This window comes from Arachis ipaensis, chromosome B9 (assembly GCF_059453495.1).
Source record: "Arachis ipaensis isolate K30076 ecotype BB chromosome B9, ASM5945349v1, whole genome shotgun sequence".
Classification (NCBI taxonomy): domain Eukaryota; kingdom Viridiplantae; phylum Streptophyta; class Magnoliopsida; order Fabales; family Fabaceae; genus Arachis; species Arachis ipaensis.
In genome coordinates, this window is record NC_142444.1 from 111,567,621 (window position 1) to 111,590,079 (window position 22,459).

General features: G+C 35.2%; 1 protein-coding gene and 1 long non-coding RNA gene across 2 annotated transcripts; one reads left to right on the top strand and one right to left on the bottom strand.

Moving 5' to 3' along the window:
* Positions 1-5,833: 5,833 nt before the first annotated feature.
* Positions 5,834-10,993, bottom strand: LOC107617953 (PHD finger protein At1g33420). The gene is made up of 5 exons (XM_016319855.3): positions 10,112-10,993; positions 8,843-8,969; positions 8,266-8,481; positions 7,247-7,867; positions 5,834-6,942 (listed from the first exon to the last, which is right to left on the bottom strand). The coding sequence occupies exons 1-5, from the start codon at positions 10,455-10,457 to the stop codon at positions 6,102-6,104; spliced, it is 2,151 nt and encodes a 716-aa protein (XP_016175341.1). The 5' UTR covers positions 10,458-10,993; the 3' UTR covers positions 5,834-6,101.
* Positions 9,667-10,777, top strand: LOC107617955 (uncharacterized). Its single transcript, XR_001615109.3, has 2 exons — positions 9,667-9,801; positions 9,943-10,777. It is a non-coding gene; the product is annotated as an uncharacterized LOC107617955 (long non-coding RNA).
* Positions 10,994-22,459: the final 11,466 nt, after the last annotated feature.

Genomic DNA, 22,459 nt, shown 5'->3' on the forward strand with positions numbered 1-22,459 from the left:
TGTGCCCGTATTTGTTGGTAGATCGAAAATATTTCTTGCATACTTGTATTGTCAACCACATACATTATTTGAAATTGAACAAAATCATAATATTAACACAGACTGTCTATAAAAAATATTTGTGACTATTTTTAATATTTGATTATCAACACATTGACAAAGTATACTTTTAAATTCCTCATATGTTATTCCAAAAGGAATAACATCATATGAATTTTTACATACAAAACCCACACCTTCAGGTGTTTGTAGAAAAATTTGACCATTATAATATATTTTTAAACTAACACTTCCCTCCATTTTTATTCTCTTACTCTCAATGAAATAAAACACACTCACACTCAATAAATTCATTCTTCTTTTTATAATACTCGAAGTATATTTTTTTAATCTAAAATATACAATTCGTTTCCTGTGTAATGTCAATCAGCCTTTATATCTTAACAATACACTATTCTTATATTGTCAATATGCCCTTTGTATATGTATTTAATATTAAATTAATACAATACGTCTCTCTTATATTATTTTTAAAAATTTTTAAAAATGCAATAGACTCCCTTTATTATATTTTTTTTATTTTTTTTAAAAATTCCGGCTAAAGCAATTCGTTCCTTACGGATTATTAGTCCCCAAAAATATGCAAAACACCACCACATTTAATAATAAAACATTATATCAAATCTTAACCAATATCCAAAAAAATAAGCCACAAAAATGAACTAGGTCTGACATTTTTCCAAACAACATATAGTTAAATATTTTTTTTAACTTTATCGTTTAAAAACTTTTCATCACCATCATCATCTTACAAGCATTTTTCTCTCTCTTCCAAATGCTTTTTCTTCACACGCCCACTTTAGCTCTTACCTGCATGGCCACCATAATCATCTCTTCTTCCCCCACACACTAACTCTCTGCTGCTACCATCACCGCTACAAGCCACCGCCGCCATCGTCATCTTTGTTTCCTCACGTCAAATATTCTCTCCAATTCCTTTTTTAACCATACAACCCTCTCCAATCTCTTACCCTTCTTCCTTCGCCTTTATGTTTGCCACCTTAGCAAGCCACAGAAAAATAAGAAAATAGAGTTTACGCCAATATAAGATGATTTAGTAAATCTCTCTAGTACTGTGTTAACAGTGGCGGAGCTTAGTTCAGACAAAGGGGATCATGCCCCTAAATTTTTTATAAAAAATTTAGTAGTACTTTTTCAAAAGATAAAAAATAGTTCAATTGACTTAAATATTTTATTATGATTTAAAGTATTTAATAAGTTCAATAAACAACACTCTCTCTGTCTTTAAGTTCAAATATAAAAAATTAGATATTTTTATTTATTTAATTTAATATTATTTTATATTTTACTATTTATTTAATTTAATTTTTTATATGATAAAAATAATAGAATATTCAATAAGTATTAATATTATTGTATTTGTATAAATTGATAAAAAAATTCAATAAGTATTATAAATTTTAATATTTGTCCTTCTAACTTCTTCTTTACATATTTTACAGGATATATATTCAAATTTTTATATAAAATAATAATGAAAAATAAAAAAATTGATACATTTTTTAAGAGGAAGACTAATATTTAAGAAGGAGAACATATAACTTTTACAATATCAACACCTGTAGATAGTTCTTCTACTTTAATGAATCACGAAAAAAGTGAGATATAACCTTCAAATATTTAAAAAGTTACATCGGATGACTTTAGCATTAATTTTTTGGAACGGGATCTTGAAAAACAGCTCTAAATTTGGCAATATTACTCAAATCGGAGAGATGAGATTAGACGAACTTATCTTAAATGGAGTCCATATAAAAAATATTTTAACAATTATTTTCTATCTACCCTCTAAAATTTTGTTTCAAATTCCGCCACTCTCTGTTAGTCTATTTATAGGAAGCAAAAACCGTATGCTTACTCTCCAAGCTGTGCATATCATATCTTTCAAAATTAAATCTTCTTTTAATATTATCTTTTTAAATCTTATAACTTCATAAAAGTCTTTCTTATCTTCAATCTTCATGCAAAATAATTGATCGAAATCTTTTATTCAAAATTAATTGAATTATACCTGAAGTTATCCAAAATAAATGAGAATAAATATCAATTTAAAATTTAACTTAATATATTCTTATTATTTCTTTATAATTTTTTTATGTTTAGAATAATTCATTATATTATTAGAAAGGAAAAAGTTTGGTAATCAAAATTTTTCAGCCATAATTAGCCAAAATTTTTTATAATTCACTTCATTTATATCATTTAATATCAGTTTTATTTTTTATCCCACTCTCTTATTATTCTACTTATCGCCGTTCTTATCAAATCTACTTATTAATGATATTAATTATAAAATCATATCCCTTTTTTATTAGACATTATTGTAATCAATACTTAATATTCTTTTTTTATAATTTGATTTTTATATATAAAAATACAATAAAGATTAATAATAATTATATTTAAGAACGGTAATTATAATATCAATTACATTAAATAATTGCAATTGATTCTTTGTCCATTGTGGTATTTATCATTAATTATTGGAGATATGAAACATGAAACCTATCCTAATATATACTTTATGTTAATTCAATTATATTCATTCAAAAATCACAAGAATAACACCATTGCAAGCACAATAGTGTATAAGCCAAGAAATTTTACAAGAAATTGTTTTTAACTAGTTTTGATGAGGTATGGTAATAAACCGTTTTTTTTTTTTTTTGTGTTTTTATGTGTATTTATAATTATATTGTACTACTATGTTCATACACATAACATTCATACGTTTATATACATAACATCCATAATTACATACAACTAACATCTAAAAATTAAATTCATGTTTATTAAATATTACAACCATACACGTATCATTTTTTAGTTATTGCATAAGTAACTATTAAGTTAACACAGATATTTTTAAATTTTATCATAATTAAATTTAAAAAAATGTCAAATTCTTAAATAAATTTATTCAATTGATAAATTTACTCATAACATCCATAAATTTATCCACATAACATCTATAATTTCATATTAATAACATCCATAATTTATACTCATAATATTCATAATTTTATACCTATGATGTCTATAATTAATAAATTTTTATAATTAATATTATCAAATTTTAAACTATACGTCTTATTGTATTCTTCAAATTATCTCATATGTGCACTAGTAGGTCGCTATTTTAATTATTTTAATATTTTTTTAATATTTATATGTATGCTTATTTATTGATTTTAATATGACGAGTTAATAATTAGTTTTAAAAAATTATTTTTAAATTTTTGTTTATATTTCATTTTTTATTTTTTATTTTTTAATAGTCTATATGTAAAATATAAGTTGTATAGTAGAAGTTGTTAAATTTTTTAATTATTTAACTTTCATAATTTTTGCAGAGAATTATTACATTTAATGGATAATAATGTGATTGAGAGATGTTAGAGATTTGATTTAAGAGAAACTGAAATTGATTTTGGAAAGAACATTAATGACTCCAAATATGCAGCAAAATGATAGGTGATAAAGAGGATAAGTGATAAGAAAATGTATGTCACTTGCTTATCAAGAGAATAAAAATTTTTACATGACATTTTTATATTATAATTATTTTTTGGCTACCTAGCATTACCCTGTTAGAAAATATCATCCGTTTAATTAAGACATGTTCTATGATGAACATGCAATTATCGGTGGTGATAATTAAAGGCAATTAAGGTTAGAAGTGTAAGGATTTAATTTTTGATAAACTGAAATTTTGGCTACTTTGCGATTTATTCTGTAGAATCTGAGAATCACGACTCATCATAGCTTAGTGATGTAGGCCTAGAAATAGAAAAAAAAAACAAGACAAAAAAAACAAAAAAACAAAAAAAACAAAAAAAACAAAAAACAAAAATAAATAATAAATAAGAAAATAAATAAGTAATAAATTTTTCTGGTCAAATTTGACTATAGAGAGATCTTTCACACTCATTCTTAATCCACTGTCTAGCTAAATTATCTTAGAGACGTTTTATAGTGAGGATTGCAATTAGTAATGATTTTGTGCATGTCGGGATAAAAGTCAGCGCACTAAAGACCGTAAAATTAGTAATAATATAATTACCTTATTGATAGTTATCTTTTTATTTAGCAGTCTGCCACTCATTTTTGTTTATTCTTTTAAGAATAAAACTGAGCCGTTCATTATTTTACCACGTGGTAAAATTAATTCGAGTTAAATCTTAGCCTAATACTCAGCATACATCTTCTAGAGACTATGAATTCTTTCTTCTCTCCCAAGTAAATAAGTTCTTTATCTCCGTCATATAGCTGAATTTTCTCTCCTAATTACTCTCTCTTTAGTGATTTTAACCCAAACAATTAACTGCGAATAAACTCGACTCTGGATAAAGCTTTTACTTGGAGAACAAGTAAAAAAATAACAATTAAATTTAATTTTATCACTCCATCAAAATCAACAAGTATACCCTCTCTCTCTCTATACGGATATTTGCTTCCATCCCTTGCTAAATACTAAGTTACTAAGTAGGAACAAGAGAAAGAATTAGAAAGAAAAAGAGAAGAAGGTAGCCAGAATCATAAATTATGCTAGTATTATTCATACCAAAAAACCTAAGGCAAGATAATTACTTAGTAATTATCTTTCCAAGAATAATTTTAACCACTTATTCTTATTTATTTCTTTCATGAATAAATCTCAACCATCCATTATTTTATCATACAGTAAGATTCTCTATAACCATCCATTATTTTATCATACAGTAACAATTTTCCACCCTTCTCCCTCTCCATGACTAAAATTCTCTATCATTTTAGCACTTTCATTAGTTGAATTTTAACCTTAGCTAATTAACCAAGGTTAACAAGAGATAAGTATGACTAGCCAAGGATTTGGCACATTAACTTCAATCTCATCTCTTCCATCCTTGTTCCCAACGAGCTATATGCTCTCTTTTTCCACCACTTCTTTTACTTTTATATCATAATCACATTTAGTAACTTACTAAGGAAAAGAAAAAAGAAAATAGCGAGGAAAAGGGAGAGAAGGCCAAAAAGCCTTGAGAGAAGAAAAAGAGAGTGCACTTAGCTTTGCTTCATATAAATTTCCATCACAAACTCCATAAGCATTTCACCATTTCTTCAAGAACCAAAAATCCTAGTTCATCCTTCTGCGTTTTTTTTTATTCTCCATCTAAAATTCAGCAAAGTGAAGGAAAACTTCTAATTCATCTCCTTTCGATTCGGTTTTGGTAGCTTTTTTTAAAAGGATATGTTATTCTCTTTCTTGTTTAGCAAGCCATCCTTAAGAGCCATAAGAAGCACGCACAATGAGCCTCAAATTTAAGCTCAATAGGATGCAAATCATTCCCCTTTTCTTCCTCTATGCCTTGGCCATAATGCCCAAATTTCATTTAGAAGATCGATTAATCATGTATGAGTTGAACTTCGACGTTGATGTTCTACATAATGAGTTCACTACAAACTTGCCAAAGATGAATATAGATCAAAGAAGAGCAATCGATGTGATTATAAGTGTCGTCAATGGCAATCATAGAGGGTTTTTTTTTCTATGGCTGTAGTGGAATTAGAAAAATGTATCTATACAACACTCTCTCAGGCCTAATACCTTTCAAACCTTTTCAGGGTTTAGCAAGACCGTTACAAAATTGTTGAAACTTATCTTACCACCAAATAATTCAATTCAGTCACGGTTGGTGCTATACAAAACCATCTCAGACCCCACAGATGCAAGCTAGTACCAAGTACCAACCACAGTCCCAATGCCTTAATCTTAGATGTTAAATTCTAGTGGGTTTTTTTTAATATTTTTCTTGCTACACACAAGTTTATGTCAGTCATCATATATACAAAAAAAGAGGGTAGAACTTGAAATACCAACAAGACATGCTCTGTTACCTGATGCCATCCCTAAGTTTTCTTTTTTGGTCTCGCCATCCCTAACTTTAACACCTAATCTGTGTTATGTACATGTTCTTTCAGGCCCAGGCCCAAAAAACACAAAACAGAAACAAAGTTTGTTTTATACACATCTATTGATCTTAACGAACATCAGAAGGCATTGGCAAGCCATTTCCAAAGCAGCTACCACTAGCACTAACGTTGGTCACTGTCACCTCTTTGCAGTGCCCAAGAGACTTGGGATTTTGGTCAGAGTTTTGACATTTTGGGCAAACGAATCGCGCTGGAACGGGATCAATGTCGCGGATGTTAGAACACCTAGTATGCCGCCAAACTCCACATACGTCACAAGCTAGCATTCTCTCCCCATCATCATCCTTCGCCCCACAATTGCAATCTACGGTCCACCTCTCGAGTCCTCGTTCCATTCGGAACTTGCTCAGCCCATTCTTCGCCATGCATCTTCCACGGACACAAACCGTGGCGAGTTCTTCTGATCCTAATAAGTGCTTGACCTGGGTGGGATCTTCAACACCGCTATAGCCAAGTAGCTCATCAACTTGAAATCTTCTGAACATCAGATATACATCTTGGAAAGCATTTGCTGCTTCGATCTTAACATCAGAGACAGTGGCATCTGCAGGCAGCACAATCAGTTCCGGTGGAGTTTTGGCTGCAGGATCTTCAGCTTCATCCACCAGTTCAACCCGACATGATATTCGTATTTTCTGTAGGTCTGACATTGGGGGCATCCCAGGAGTGTAGTCTTTCACAAACTGCTTGCAATCAAGAAGCTTCTGAGCTGAACTCATTGCAAGAACCCTTGTCCCTTCGGGGGCATAATTTACCATCATCTGAGGGTGAAGCAAAGCCTCATATAAATATCTCAAACACTGTAGGAGATTCTCTTTGGATGGATACTTTGAACCAGAAGAGTTGTTTGCAATAATTCCAAAGGAGGAGCCATTTGCAGCCTCAAGTCTAGCAAAAAGAAGCACATACATAGGTATCAGAACCAATTCAAGTCAGATAAAAACAATACCATGCAAAGGACCAAGAGAAACCAAGAGAGAATCTTCCGAGTATAACTAATCAATAGAATCTATATTTTGAGAAAAACATCAGTATTTCAAGGCTAAGCATCAATAATAATCAATAATAAATTAATAGTGGTTTAAATTTATTGAAACTGACTTTCTAAGCTTATGTGTATGGCCTTCTAAGCAGCAAAATTAGAAAACACAGAATTGTAAATACCCCTACGAAAATCATATAGAAGCCTAACCTGTATTCAAAAGTTCCAGTTTGAGGGTTGCATCGGGCATTAACAACCATTCCACCATAGACCACTTTTCCTCCCAGTCCTCCAAGGCAATAATCAAGAAGCTCTGTAGAGGCCAACTTGCAGACTGCACCCCTAAGAGCTCGAGCGCTCACCCAATTGGACCCAGACACTGCACGCAACACCTTGAGCATGGCTTCCTCCACACGTTCAATATCCTTCTTCTCCCAAGACCATAACAGTCCAGAATCGTTAACACGGCGCTTCTTGCAGGCCACGTCATCAACCTTTGTTGCAGTGTCGCGAGCATCATGAATCAAACCCATCAAAAAACAAAAGAGGTCCCTTACATTTACAAGCTCATGGTCTGACAAAGATTGAAAGTATGAAATCATGCCCTGGACACGAGAGAGGGAAGAATTTTGTCCTTGGCACAGGTAGGTAGACAAGGGCAAATTGGATAGGCTGTCAACCGCAGTCTTGTATGCTTCATGCGTGAGACAATAGCTACCAGAACCGAATTGATAACCCCAGTCACCATACCAGGGATGTCCCTTCATGATTGTATGGAGTAGGCGGTACTCTAACCCATATTTCTTTGAAACATCCATCACGCTAACTTTTCTGTTCATGTAGAAAAGAAACTTCAGGGTTAAACACTCAGCTATATCCATATAAACACTTATATGTAACACAAAGGTATATGCATGCAAATACTTTTACGCATGACAAAGGTATACTATTCACCCATGCCAACTTTCACGAAGGATAAGCTATTTCTAGATGCCCAAAAGAGAGCAAGATAACGTGGTAATTTTAAAATCGGTGTATTCTTATGTAGCATCAAGTTTAATTTAAACAATCATTACTTCTTTATCATTTTTCTCAACTCGATGCCATGTTAATGAAAGAAGTTTCACGGGCGAGACTAGTAGAAAACCGAAATTGTAAGTATTCCAGGACCCAACCTTCGTCAAAAAAAAAACAAGTGCTAAACACTAATCAGAATTAAGAATCGTAACCTGACTCCAAGTGTCTTGCATAGGCGATCCCAGAAGTCCATGATATGGCAACCAGAAAGATATCTAGATCCACCTTCTCTGCCATTAACGCGTAGAAGGTGCCCATAACCATTGGCATGGACTACACCATGTAAGAGATGTGTCGTATTCTCTAACTGGTGGTACACCCAGTCCTCCACATCATCAGTGGTAGTCGCATGGTTGCATGACTTACACCTGAAGATGAATTATAAAAAAAAAAGGGCAAAATGTCACAACATAAGCCAGAGCCATTCATATGAGTTTGGAGGGTTTTATCCCCTGAAACCGTTCACATGATGTATAGAACATTCTCTCACTGCACTATATTTTAGAATCCAGAAACATGGTTTGGCATGGCACGGTTAAACCGAGAAATTCACAATTCATATATAGCACTGCCTCATTCCACTAACTCATCTGATTCTAAGGTATTTATCCCTCCGACAGGTAGTTGAACAGAGAAACAAAGTTCACATGACAATATTTCCATGAAACACACTAGAAGGGGAAAAAATTAGGGGGAAAAGACACTTATTACGTGGAAGGGATTACTCACTTGGATTCTGACAAGTGCAGGATATCTCCACAGCACATACATGGTTTATGGTACCCACCAATGGAGCTTCCATCAGCTTTGATTATAAAATGGTAACGTTTCCCGCACACTGGATGGCCGCTCCAACCTAAACATCAAACATATGTGTTTTTGAAATTTCCATCACAAAAATTCCGCTATCAAACTTGTTCAATTCTTTATTGTTACATATATTGTTATCCAATCATATTGGTAAATTATCAAAAAATAGTTTAATTATGATGTTAATTATGTCGAACAATAAACGTATTAAAAAGTAATAATTAATAGTATATAATATTATTCATGAAAGTGTAAGGCAAAATCTAATTAATATTTATTAATAAATAAAATAAATAAATAAATACAAAGACCACCATCGTAGTCAAAGAAAGAACAACGTGCTTCCAAAATACTTGTTTGGATGCGTTGCGTGGCACATGAGTTTGATAACAAAGCCCAATTATCCACTGAACAAAAAGAGCGGAAAAAAACAAAGATGGACTTGGACAGTTGGACCACATAATAATAATAATAATAATAATAATAATAATAATAATAATAATAATAAAAGCTGTTACGCAACAACGACAGCACAAACAAAAGCCACTGAAATGTCGCAACAAGACCAAAAACTAAAAAAAGTCCTCATTTAAACCAGGAAAAAAAATACGTGGCACCTCTTCACCCTCCCACCTAGTCACCTATTACCTACCCAACCAAGATGGGCCCCATTCCCACCCAATACCCCCCGGGTACTTGCAATTTCTTTTTCTCTTAGCACCTCGAATATATCTGCATTTTATCGTTATTTCATCCGCCACAAATTTAAGCTACTCTCCGTTTTACCGGATTAATTATCTGTCATTCTCATTCTAATGATTTAATAACTGACTATGATTATCCCCTTCTCATTAGATAACCCTGCGACCCTATCCATGGTACTGTTATGCTTATGATTTTTTTTATTATGATTAAGAGTATAATTGATATAAAAATTTCATATCGCGAAACATCATGATAACTTCAGGCTAACTAACCAGGTTCTCTTTTTTATTCATTTTTATTTTATTTTTATAAAGTTGCAGGTTTCCTCCTACAAGATACAGAGGTCAGTACTGGGCATAATAGGTGTGATCTGAAACCGGCAACCGGAGAAAAACCGGTAAAAATAAACAAAAACAACGATGAAACCAAAGCGACTCAAAAAAGGAAACCGAACCGAGTCGGTTAACTGGCGAGTCAACTCACCGAAAACTCGGCACTGGTCGCAGTACACAGATCTGGATCTGGCAACATCCTCCTCCACGATGTCGAGGCACACCGCCGCCGCACCACCGGACTCCGCACCCCCTTCGCCGGCGACGTCGCCAACACGGAAGAGGATCTGCCATGTCAGCAGATGAGGGAAGAGCGCGGAAGGCGGCGGGAGAAGCGCGTGCTTCGTAAGGAAGGATCGGACGGCAGATCTGAAGGGAGCGCCGGCGAAGCCCTCGTGGGCGGCGAGTGATGGGGAGGGGAACGAGAGAAAGTCGTAGAAATCAGCCGTGACTCTCCTCTTCATGCGCTTCAGAGGCTTCCCTCCACTAACGACCATGATCGAGGAGGAAGAGACGGTGGCTGGCGCGTGGTCCAGTGTGTGCGGCGCGTGGGGCGAGATCTCGTCGGGGAAAGGCCAAAATATTGTAGATCTGGATGTGTAGGTGAAAGAAATGGACGGCAGAGAGTGGTGGAGGAAATGAAAATCAACAAAGGAGAGAGATAGAGAAAGAGAGAGAAAGGGTAAAAGAGGAGGGAACGATCGTTTTTTTGTTTAGTTAGTGCGTGATGTATTGTTTGTGTGTGATTTTTTTGCGTCTGAAAGATTAGATTTGATGGCGGCCGTTGGATTTATCTGTGATCAAAATTTTTCCGAATTGTATATGTAAGGAAATGTAATAAAATAGATTTAATGTTGTGGAATGGGCGAGAGAGAAGAGAGAAGAGAGAAGAGAGAAGGGAGAAATGGGAATTTTGAATTTTTTTTATTTTTTCTCTTTATGGGAATTAGCGAGAAAGTAGTGCGTGTTTGGGAAAATGAAAGAGAGGGAACGTGGAATCGAAATCTTAGGCGTTAAGCGAGTTTACCGCCTTGAGAGGTCATGCAAATTAGACCAAGCTTTTTGACTCGCACGTTAAGACCAAGTTTGTTCTTATTAGGTGTTAAAGATTATTATTATTATTAGTAAACATTTAAATTTTATTTTAATAAATATATTGAAAATTAAATTGTAGTTTTAATAATATTTTAAAATAATAATTTTAAAATAAGATTCTTATTAACACTACGTTTGAATATTTTATGTATTGTTCCAATTCTATTTATTTTCACTAGTTCTTTAAAAATTATTAATATTTAATAACAACGTTTATTATCCGTAAATATTATTATTTTGAATTAATACTTTGTCAGTAATAATTTATACTTATATTTAGTATTTGTAAAAAATTTATACACATAAAATATATAATTTGTATATATAAATCAACACAATTTATATTGATATTTGTCAGAATTTATAAACATAAATTAATAAAATTTATTTATTGAAGACAATTTAATATTTATATTAGTTAATTATTGGTCAAAATTACTAAAATCTGCTTATTTGCGAGACTTTTTAATATAACAATGCATCACAATTCGTGCAACATTCAATAAATAAGAAAATCAATCAAAATTGGGATGATTAATTTAAATATGGAAAATATTTTGGTGATACACGTTTAAAATGAATTTGAATTCTCTAAAATTTATATTTTTATTTTAGAGGATAAAGTGTAATTTTTTATTTTTAAATAATTTTTTTCTCATATTTTCTCTTGGTCCTACTTATAAAAGAAATTGTAAGAGATCACACTTTCTTCTCTAAAGTAAAATTCAAAATTTAAAAATTTCAAATCTTGTTAAAATGAATATGCCTGGGATAATTATCCTGTTATGATTTGGAACAAATGTAATTTATGTTTTATATTTTTTAGTTTTTTTATTTTTGTTATATGCAAACGCAAGTTGTGTTTAGTTTTTTTTTTTTTTTAAGTTAATAGATATATTTTATTTATGAAACGGAATACAATTGTCTAAAGTGATAGGCACCAAAAAAGAGCTAAAGTTTAGCATAGAATTATGATACACCACTATTTTATGATATATTTTGGACTGAATTGAGTGCGTTTTGTCAACTTCTCTCATACTTATTCATGTAAATTGCATGTTTTTAAGTTTCCTTCTTAAATTTGTGCTATGATTGAAAACATGCTTCCCAGTCCTTTAAATCGCTAATTTTAATCCTCTGTTATTACCATTCGATGCCGTGATATGTGTGTTAAGTGATTACAAGGAATGGCATAGAGGATGAAGAGGAAGCATGCTAAAGTGGAAGGAACACAAGAATTTGAAGATTTGAGAAGCTGGCGGCGACGCACGCGCATGGCTGACGCGTACGTGTGATCAAGCCATTTTTCACTGACACGTACGCGTGACTGATGCGTACGTGTGACCTTGTACAGAGCCCACTGACGCATATGCGTGGCTGACACGTACGCGTGACGAGCGTCACGTGCTGCAATTAACAGAACTTACTGCGGGCGATTTCTAGGTTAATTTGGACCCAGTTTCAAGCCCGAAAATGCATACTAGAGGCTGGGATGGAGCTGAGACTGGAGGGACTTCACACTTTAGCTTAGTTTTTTATTTTCGAATTCTAGTGAGAGAAACTCCCACTTCTCTCTAGGGTTTTTGGTTTTTCTTACTTTTGCTTTGAATTGGATCTTGAGAGAGCTGTTGCTACCTTCAATCGGAGTCATCTTCCTTATAATTTTCTTTTCTAGTTCCTTTATTACTCTTACATTTGATTATTTTAAATTCATGTTTGGATCTTTTTATGATTGAATTTTATAAATGTATTGAGTTATTTCTACATATAGTGTTATTGCTTATTTTGTTCTTGTTAATTATTTTCAGTGGTAATTTGAATTGAATCATTTTCCTATTTATTATCATGTCTTTTATCTTTGCTCATCAAGTGTTTGAGGAAATGTCATCCAATATCATGGAGTAGATTTCCTTACTTGGTTGGGGGTTGATAAATGGAGCCACTTGAATTGTTATACTCAAGTATTAATTTGTAATTGGAAATTACCAATTGGCTTGAAACTCACCAACTTTAGTTCTTCTCTACGAAGTGACTAGGACTTATGAGCTAAGGTTAATTGTTTCACTTGACTTTCCTTCACTTGTTAGAGGATAACTAAGTGAGAGCAATGAGCTTTTACCATCACACTTGGACAAAGAGAATAACGATAGAATTTCCAATTCTCACCCTTAACCAAGGCTTTCTATATTGATTATTTTACAACTCTTGCTAATTATTTATTGCTCTAATCTCTAGTTATTTATTTCTCTTGTTCTCAACTTTGAAAATTTCCAGGAAAATCACAACCAATAATTTGCATTTTGTGTCAACTCCTAGGGAAACGACTCGAGATTTTACTCCCGATTATTCATTTCACTTGCGATACATTTTAAATTCGATAGCAAAAATCTCGTTGGTCAAGACTATACTTGTAACGTTAATTTGGAAAAATACTTTTGGTAATTCTTGACCGGCATTTATCCGCTCATCAATTTTTGGCACCGTTGTCGGAACTTGCATATGTGTGCTAATTTATTGGTTGGTGTAAATATATTTATATTTACATAATTATATTTTATCTTTTATTTGTGTGTTTCTTTTTTGTTATTAGAAGTATTTATTAGTATTTTGCTTAATATATTTTGTTGCCATGAGCTCTATGTTTCTTTTATTGAATGACATATTCATTACCGAATCCGAGCTTGGCCCCCCCTTTGATCCTGAAATTGAAAGAACCATTTCACTTATTAGGCGAGCTCGGCGTTGGTTAGCCTCCAAGGGTGGTGAAGGGGTTTCACCCAATTCACTAATCTTACCGGAGGTTGAATCCGAAGCATCATTTAAGGAAGAAACTAGTTCCTCTCCTACTAAATCTATTAACACCTCTTTCATTGATTTAGGTACCAATACTATGGTCACTCCTAGAAAGATTACTCTCAAGGAGGCAGGAGCTCTGGATTTCACTCTCCAACCATTTCAAGTGCGTCATCCAAATTTGACTGCCGATTTCGAACTAAAGACTACATTCATTTATCTACTTCCTAAATTCCATGGTTTACCCACTCAAGAGCCCATCAAGCACCTTAGAGACTTTCAAATAGCTTGTTCAACTACTAGGCGGCATGGTGCAGATGAGGTTGACATTTGGTTATATGCCTTCCCATTTTCTCTTGAGAGAAGGGTGGTGCACGAAATCGTGATCATTCATTCCTTGGTAACGGCGCCAAAAACTTAATACGCACGTTCATAATCTTAGTTCTTTGTCACAACTTCGCACAACTAACCAGCAAGTGCACTAGGTCGTCCAAGTAATAAACCTTACGTGAGTAAGAGTCGATCCCACGGAGATTGTCGGTTTGAAGCAAGCTATGGTCACCTTGTAAATCTCAGTCAGGCGAATTCAATTGGTTATGGAGATTTTATAATTAAAATATAATTAAAATATAAAATAGGATAGAAATACTTATGTAATTCATTGGTGAGAATTTCAGATAAGCGTATGGAGATGCTTTTATTCCTGCTGAACCTCTGCTTTCCTACTGCTTTCATCCAATCATTCATACTCTTTTCCATGGCAAGCTGTATATTGGGCATCACCGTTGTCAATGGCTACATCCCGTCCTCTCAGTGAAAATGGTCCAAATGCGCTGTCACCGCACGGCTAATCATCTGTCGGTTCTCGATCATGCTAGAATAGGATTCAGTAATCCTTTTGCGTCTGTCATTACGCCCAGCACTCGCGAGTTTGAAGCTCGTCACAGCCATCCCTTCCCAGATCCTACTCGGAATACCACAGACAAGGTTTAGACTTTTCGGATCTCAAGAATGGCTGCCAATAATTCTAGCCTATACCACGAAGACTCTGATCGTAGATCAGGAGGCTAAGAGATATGCATTCAAGCTTGCTTTCATGTAGAACGAAAGTGTTTGTCAGGCACGCGTTCATAAGTGAGAATGGTGATGAGCGTCACATAATCATCACATTCATCATGTTCTTGTGTGCGAATGAATATCTTAGAGAAGAAATAGGCTTGAGTTGAATAGAAAAAAAATAGTACTTTGCATTAATTCATGAGGAACAACAGAGCTCCACACCTTAATCTATGGTGTGTAGAAACTCTACCGTTGAAGATACATAAGAACAAGGTCCAGGCATGGCCGAATGGCCAGCCCCCTAAACGTGATCTCAGAACCCCAAAATTAGTCAAAGACTAACCAGAGATATAAATACAATAGTAAAAAGTCCTATTTATACTAAACTAGTTGCTAGGGTTTACAGAAATGAGTAAATGATGCAGAAATCCACTTCCGGGCCCACTTGGTGTGTGCTTGGGCTGAGCATTGAAGCTTTCACGTGTAGAGGTCTTCCTTGGAGTTGAACGCCAGTTTGTAACTTGTTTCTGGCATTTAACTCTGCTTTGCAACTTGTTTCTGGCGTTTAACGCTAGAATAGGGCAGAAAGCTTGCGTTGAACGCCAGTTTGCGTCATCTAAACTTGGGCAAAGTATGGACTATTATATATTGCTGGAAAGCACTGGATGTCTACTTTCCAACGCAATTGAGAGCACGCCATTTGAGTTTCTGTAGCTCCAGAAAATTTACTTTGAGTGCAGGGAGGTCAGAATCCAACAGCATCTACAGTCCTTCTTCAGCCTCTGAATCAGATTTTTGCTCAAGTCCTTCAATTTCAGTCAGAAAATACCTGAAATCACAGAAAAACACACAAACTCCTAGTAAAGTCCAGAAATGTAATTTTTAATTAAAAACTAATAAAAATATACTAAAAACTAATCAAATCATACTAAAAACTATGTAAAAATAATGCCAAAAAGCATATAGATTATCTGCTCATCACAACACCAAACTTAAATTGTTGCTTGTCCCCAAGCAACTGAAAATCAAATAGGATAAAAATAAGAGAATATACTATAAATTTCAAACATCAATGAAACTTAGCTCCAATTAGATGAGCGGGACTAGTAGTTTTTTGCCTCTGAACAGTTTTGGCATCTCACTTTATCCTTTGAAGTTCAGAATGATTGGCATCTATGGAAACTCAGAATTCAGATAGTGTTATTGATTCTCCTAGTTCATTATGTTGATTCTTGAACACAGCTACTTTATGAGTCTTGGCCGTGGCCCTAAGCACTTTGTTTTCCAGTATTACCACCGGATACATAAATGTCACAGACACATAATTGGGTGAACCTTTTCAGATTGTGACTCAGCTTTGCTAAAGTCCCCAATTAGAGGTGTCCAGGGTTCTTAAGCACACTCTTTTTTTGCTTTGGACCTCGACTTTAACCGCCCAGTCTCAAGCTTTTCACTTGACACCTTCACGCCACAAGCACATGGTTAGGGACAGCTTGGTTTAGCTGCTTAGGCCAGGATTTTATTCCTTTGGGCCCTCCTATCCACTGATGCTCAAAGCCTTGGATCCTTTTTATTACCCTTGCCTTTTGGTTTTAAGTGCTATTGACTTTTTCTGCTTGCTTCTTTTTTTTTCTTTCTTTTTTTTTTGCCTTCTCTTTTTTTTTTCGCAAGCTTTTCTCTATTCACTGCTTTTTCTTGCTTCAAGAATCATTTTTATGATTTTTCAAATCATCAAATAACATTTCTCCTTTTTCATCATTCTTTCAAGAGCCAACGATTTTAACATTCATAGACAACAAATTCAAAAGACATATGCACTGTTCAAGCATTCATTCAGAAAATAAAAAGTATTGTCACCACATCAAAATAATTAAACTAATTTCAAGGATGAATTCAAAACCATGTACTTCTTGTTCTTTTGTTTTTAGAACATTTTTCAATTAAGAGAGGTGATGGATTCATAGGACATTTATAGCTTTAAGACATAGATACTTAAACACTAATGATCATATAGTAAAGACACAAACATAAATAAAACATAAGGCTCAAGAACCGAAAAACAGGAAAATAAGAACAAGGAGATTAAGGAACGGGTCCACCTTAGTGAGTGTGGCGTCTTCCTCTTCTTGAAGAACCAATGGTGCTCTTGAGCTCCTCTATGTCTCTTCCTTGTCTTTGTTGCTCCTCCCTCAAAGCTCTTTGATCTTCTCTAATAATCATGGAGTGCTCTTGGTGTTCCATCCTTAGTTGTCCCATGTTGGAACTTAATTCTCCTAGGGAGGTGTTGATTTGCTCCCAATAGTTTTGTGGAGGGAAGTGCATCCCTTGAGGCATCTTAAGGATTTCATGGTGAGGAATTTCCTCATGCTCTTGTTGAGGTCCATGATCTCTTGTTTGCTCCATCCTTTTCTTAGTGATGGGCTTGTCCTCATCAATGAGGATATCTCCCTCTATCTCAATTCCAGCCGAATTGCATAGGTGGCAAATGAGGTGAGGAAAGGCTAACCTTGCCAAAGTGGATGACTTGTCAGCCACCTTGTAGAATTCTTGAAGTATAATCTCATGAACTTCCACTTCCTCCCCAATCATGATACTATGGATCATGATGGCCTGGTCTACAGTAACTTCAGACCGGTTGCTAGTAGGAATAATTGAGCGTTGGATGAACTCCAACCATCCTCTAGCTACAAGCTTAAGGTCCGGTCTTCTCAATTGAACCGGCTTGCCTCTTGAGTTAACTTTCCATTGAGCTCCTTCCACACATATGTCCATGAGGACTTGGTCTAACCTCTGATCAAAGTTGACCCTTCTAGTGTAGGGGCGTGCATTTTCTTGCATCATTGGCAAGTTGAATGCCAACCTTACATTTTTCGGACTGAAATCTAAGTATTTCCCCCAAACCATTGTAAGCCAATTCTTTGGATTCGGGTTCCTACTTTGATCATGGTTCCTAGTGATCCATGCATTTGCATAGAACTCTTGAACCATTAAGATCCCGACTTGTTGAATAGGATTAAAGAGAACTTCCCATCATCTTCTTCTAATCTCTTATCGGATCTCCGGATATTCACTCTTTTTGAGCTTAAAAGAGACCTCAGGGATCATCTTTTTCTTGGCCACAACTTCATAGAAGTGGTCTTGATGGACCTTTGAGATGAATCTCTCCATCTCTCATGACTCAGAGGTGGAAGCAATTGCCTTTCCTTTCCTCTTTCTTGAGGTTTCTCTGGCCTTAGGTGCCATTAATGGTTATGGAGAAACAAAAAGCAATGCTTTTACCACACCAAACTTAAAAGGTTTGCTCCTCCCCGAGCAAAAGAAGAAAGGAAGTAGTAGAAGAAGAAGAAAATGGAGGAGATGGAGGGAGAAGGTGTATTCGGCCAAGGGGGAGAAGTGGTGGTTGTAATGTGTGAAAATGGAGTAGTGTTGAGGGGTTTATATAGGGGTGGGGTGGAGGGTAGGTTTCGTCCATTAAGGTTGGGTTTGGGAGGGAAAAGAATTTGAATTTTGGAGATAGGTGGGGTTTATGGGGGAGAGTGGATGGATGTGAGTGGTTAAGGATATTTAGGGAAGAGGTATGGAGGTGATTGGTGAAGGGTATTTGGGGAAGAGAGGTATGAAAAGGGTGTGAAGAGGAGAGAAGAAGAGGTGGGGTAGATGGAGATCCTGTAGGGTCCACAGATCCAGAGGGGTCAAGGACTTAACATCCCTGCTCCATTTAGGTGTGCAAACGCCCTTAGAATGCATGTCTGGCGTTAAACGCCAGCTTGCTGCTTGTTTATGGCGTTTAACGCCAATTCCATGCTCTGTTCTGGTGTTAAACGCCAGTCTGGTGCTTATTTCTGGCGTTTAACGCCGGCTTGATGCTTCTTTCTAGCGTTAAATGTCAGTTTGATACTTCTTACTGGCGTTTAAACGCCAGTAAGCTCTTCCTCCAGGGTGAGCTGTTTTTAATGCTATTTTTCATTTTGTTTTTGATTTTTTAGTAGTTTTTGTGACTTCACATGATCATCAACCTAAAAAAAACATAAAATAGCAATGGAAAATAAATAGATATAATTAAATAACATTGGGTTGCCTCCCAACAAGCGCTTCTTTAATGTCAATAGCTTGACAGTGAGCTCTCATGGAGCCTCACAGATGTTCAGAGCATTGTTGGGACCTCCCAACACCAAACTTAGAGTTTGACTGTGGGGGCTTTGGTTGACTCTGCAGTGAGAGAAGCTTTTCATGCTTCCTCTCCATGGTTACAGAAGGAGAACCTTGAGTCTTAAATACAAGGTAGTCCTCATTCAATTGAAGGACCAACTCTCCTCTGTCCACACTAATCATAGCTTTTGCTGTGGCTAGGAAGGGTCTTCCAAGGATGATGGATTCATCCGCATCCTTCCCAGTGTCTAGGATTATGAAATCAGTAGGGATGTAAAGGCCTTCAACCTTTACTAACAAGTCCTCTACTAATCCATAAGACTGTTTCATTGATTTGTCTGCCATCTCTAGTGGGATTCTTGCAGCTTGTACCTCATAGATTCCCAGTTTCTCTATTACAGAGAGTGGCATGAGGTTTATCCCTGACCCAAGATCACACAGAGCCTTTCCAAAGGTCATGGTGCCTATGGTACAAGGTATGAAGAACTTTCCGGGATCCGGTTTCTTCTGAGGCAATGTCTGCCTTATCAATGCACTTAGTTCATTGGTGAACAAGGGGGTTCATCCTCCCAAGTATCATTATCAAATAAACTGGCATTCAACTTCATGATGGCTCCTAGATATTTAGCAACCTGCTCTTCAATGATGTCTTCATCCTCTTCAGAGGAAGAATAGTCATCAAAGCTCATGAATGGTAAAAGGAGGTTCAATGGAATCTCTATGGTCTCTAGATGAGCCTCAGATTCCTTTGGTTCCTCAAAGGGAAACTCCTTATTGGTCAGTGAACGTCCCAGGAGGTCTTCCTCACTAGGATTCACGTCTTTCTCCTCCTCTCTGGGTTCGGCCACACCAAGTAAGGTTATTGCCTTGCACTCTCTTTTTGGATTCTCTTCTGTATTGCTTGGGAGAGTACTAGGAGGAGTTTCAGTGACTCTTTTACTTAGCTAGCCCACTTGTGCCTCCAAATTTCTAATGGAGGACTTTGTTTCATTCATGAAGCTTAGAGTGGCCTTAGATAGATCAGAGACAATATTTGCTAAGCTAGATGTATTTTGCTCAGAATTCTCTGTCTGTTGCTGAGAGGATGATGGAAAAGACTTGCTATTGCTAAACCTGTTTCTTCCACCATTATTAAAGCCTTGTTGAGGCTTTTGTTAATCCTTCCATGAGAAATTCGGATGATTTCTTCATGAGGGATTATAGGTGTTTCCATAGGGTTCTCCCATGTAATTCACCTCTGCAATTGCAGGGTTCTCAGGATCATAAGCTTCTTCTTCAGAAGATGCTTCTTTAGTACTGTTGGATGAATCTTGCAATCCATTCAGACTCTGAGAAATCATATTGACTTGCTGAGTCAATATTTTATTCTGAGCCAATATGGCATTCAGAGTATCAATTTCAAGAACTCCTTTCCTCTGAGGCGTCCCATTACTCACAGGATTCCTTTCAGAAGTGTACATGAACTGGTTATTTGCAACCATGTCAATGAGTTCCTGAGCTTCTGCAGGCGTTTTCTTTAGGTGAATGGATCCACCTGCAGAATGGTCTAATGACATCTTTGATAATTCAGACAGACCATCATAGAATATATCCAGGATGGTCCATTTTGAAAGCATGTCAGAAGGACACTTTTTGGTCAGTTGCTTGTATCTCTTCCAAGCTTTATAGAGGGATTCACCTTCCTTCTGTTTGAAGGTTTGAACATCCACTCTAAGCTTGCTAAGCTTTTGAGGAGGAAAGAACTTGGCTAAGAAAGCCGTGACCAGCTTATCCCAAGAGTTCAGGCTATCTTTAGGTTGAGAGTCCAACCATATTCTTGCTCTGTCTCTTACAGTAAACGGGAAAAGCATAAGCTTGTAGACCTCGGGATCAACCCCATTGGTCATAATAGTATCACAGATTTGCAAGAATTCAGTTAAGAACTGAAAATGATCTTCTTCATGAAACTTGCAATTCTGTTGCATCAGAGAAACTAATTGAGATTTTAGCTCAAAATTGTTTGCTCCAATGGCAGGGATTGAGATGCTTCTTCCATGTAAGTTGGAATTTGGTGCAGTAAAGTCACCAAGCATCTTCCTTACATCTCAACCATTGTTATTATTTTCGGCCATGTCTCCTTCTTTTTCGAAAATTTCTGTCATATTTTCTCCAGAGAGTTGTGCTTTAGCTTCCCTTAGCTTCCTCTTCAGAGTCCTTTCAGGTTCAGGATCGGCTTCAACAAGATTGTTCTTATTCTTGTTCCTGCTCATATGAAAAAGAAGAGAACAGAAAAGAAAATATGGAATCCTCTATGTCACAGTATAGAGATTCCTTATATGAGTATAAGAAGAGAAGAATGGAAGAAGGAAAAGATAAGAATTCGAACACAGAGGAGAAGAGTGGGTTCGAATTTTTGAGTGAAAGAGGGGTGTTAGTAGATAAATAAATAAATAGAAGGAGATGAGAGAAGGGGGAAAAATTCGAATTTAATTTAAACTAAAAGGAAAATATTTTTGTTTTTATTTTAAAATTTAGTTAGAATTCGAAAATTAAAAAGAGAAATAAAATTAAAATTAAAATTTGAAACAATTAGTTAATTGAAAAGAATTTTGAAAAAGTGGATAGGAGTTTTCGAAAATTAGAGAGAGAAAATTAGTTAGGTGGTTTTGAAAAAGATATGATTGAAATTGAAAAAGATATGTTTGAAAATCATTTTGAAAAAGATTTGAATTGGAAATTAAAAAGATTTGATTTTGAAAATTGAAATTGATTACTTGACTAACAAGAAACTAAAAGATATGATTCTAAAATTTAAAGATTGAACCTTGATGTGTGGAAAACGATCCAACACAAAACTCACCGGCAAGTATACTGGGTCGCATCAAGTAGTAAAACTCACGTGAGTGAGGTCGATCCCACAGGGATTGATGGATCAAGCAACTTTAGTGGGTGATTAGTTTAGTCAAGCTATCATTGAGTGATTTGAGTGACAATTGAAGCCAACAGAATGTAAATTTGCAGGAATTATAAAGTGCAGTAAGTAAAATTTCAAGTAACTTAAAGAACAAGAAAGTAAAATAGCTGAAACTTAAATTGCAAGAAATGTAAATTGCATGAAAAGTAAAGGGGGGCTGGGTGCTGGAAATTAAAGAAAGCAATGGATCCAAGGCAAGAAAAGTAAATTCAGATTTGCAGCAAGCTCAAAGTTAAAGTGTAGAATGTAAATGTGCAGGAAATGTAAATTGGAAGCAATGCAGTAGAAAGTAAAAATTGCAGAGAAGGAGATTGTAGCAGAAAAGTAAATCAGCAAGAAAACTCAAATCAATTGTGAAATCTAGAAAGACAAGTGAAGATCTCAGGGGCTCAATGAGACTAGAAAATAAGTCTAGATCTCAAGTCCTTCCTTGATCCAATAAAGAACAAT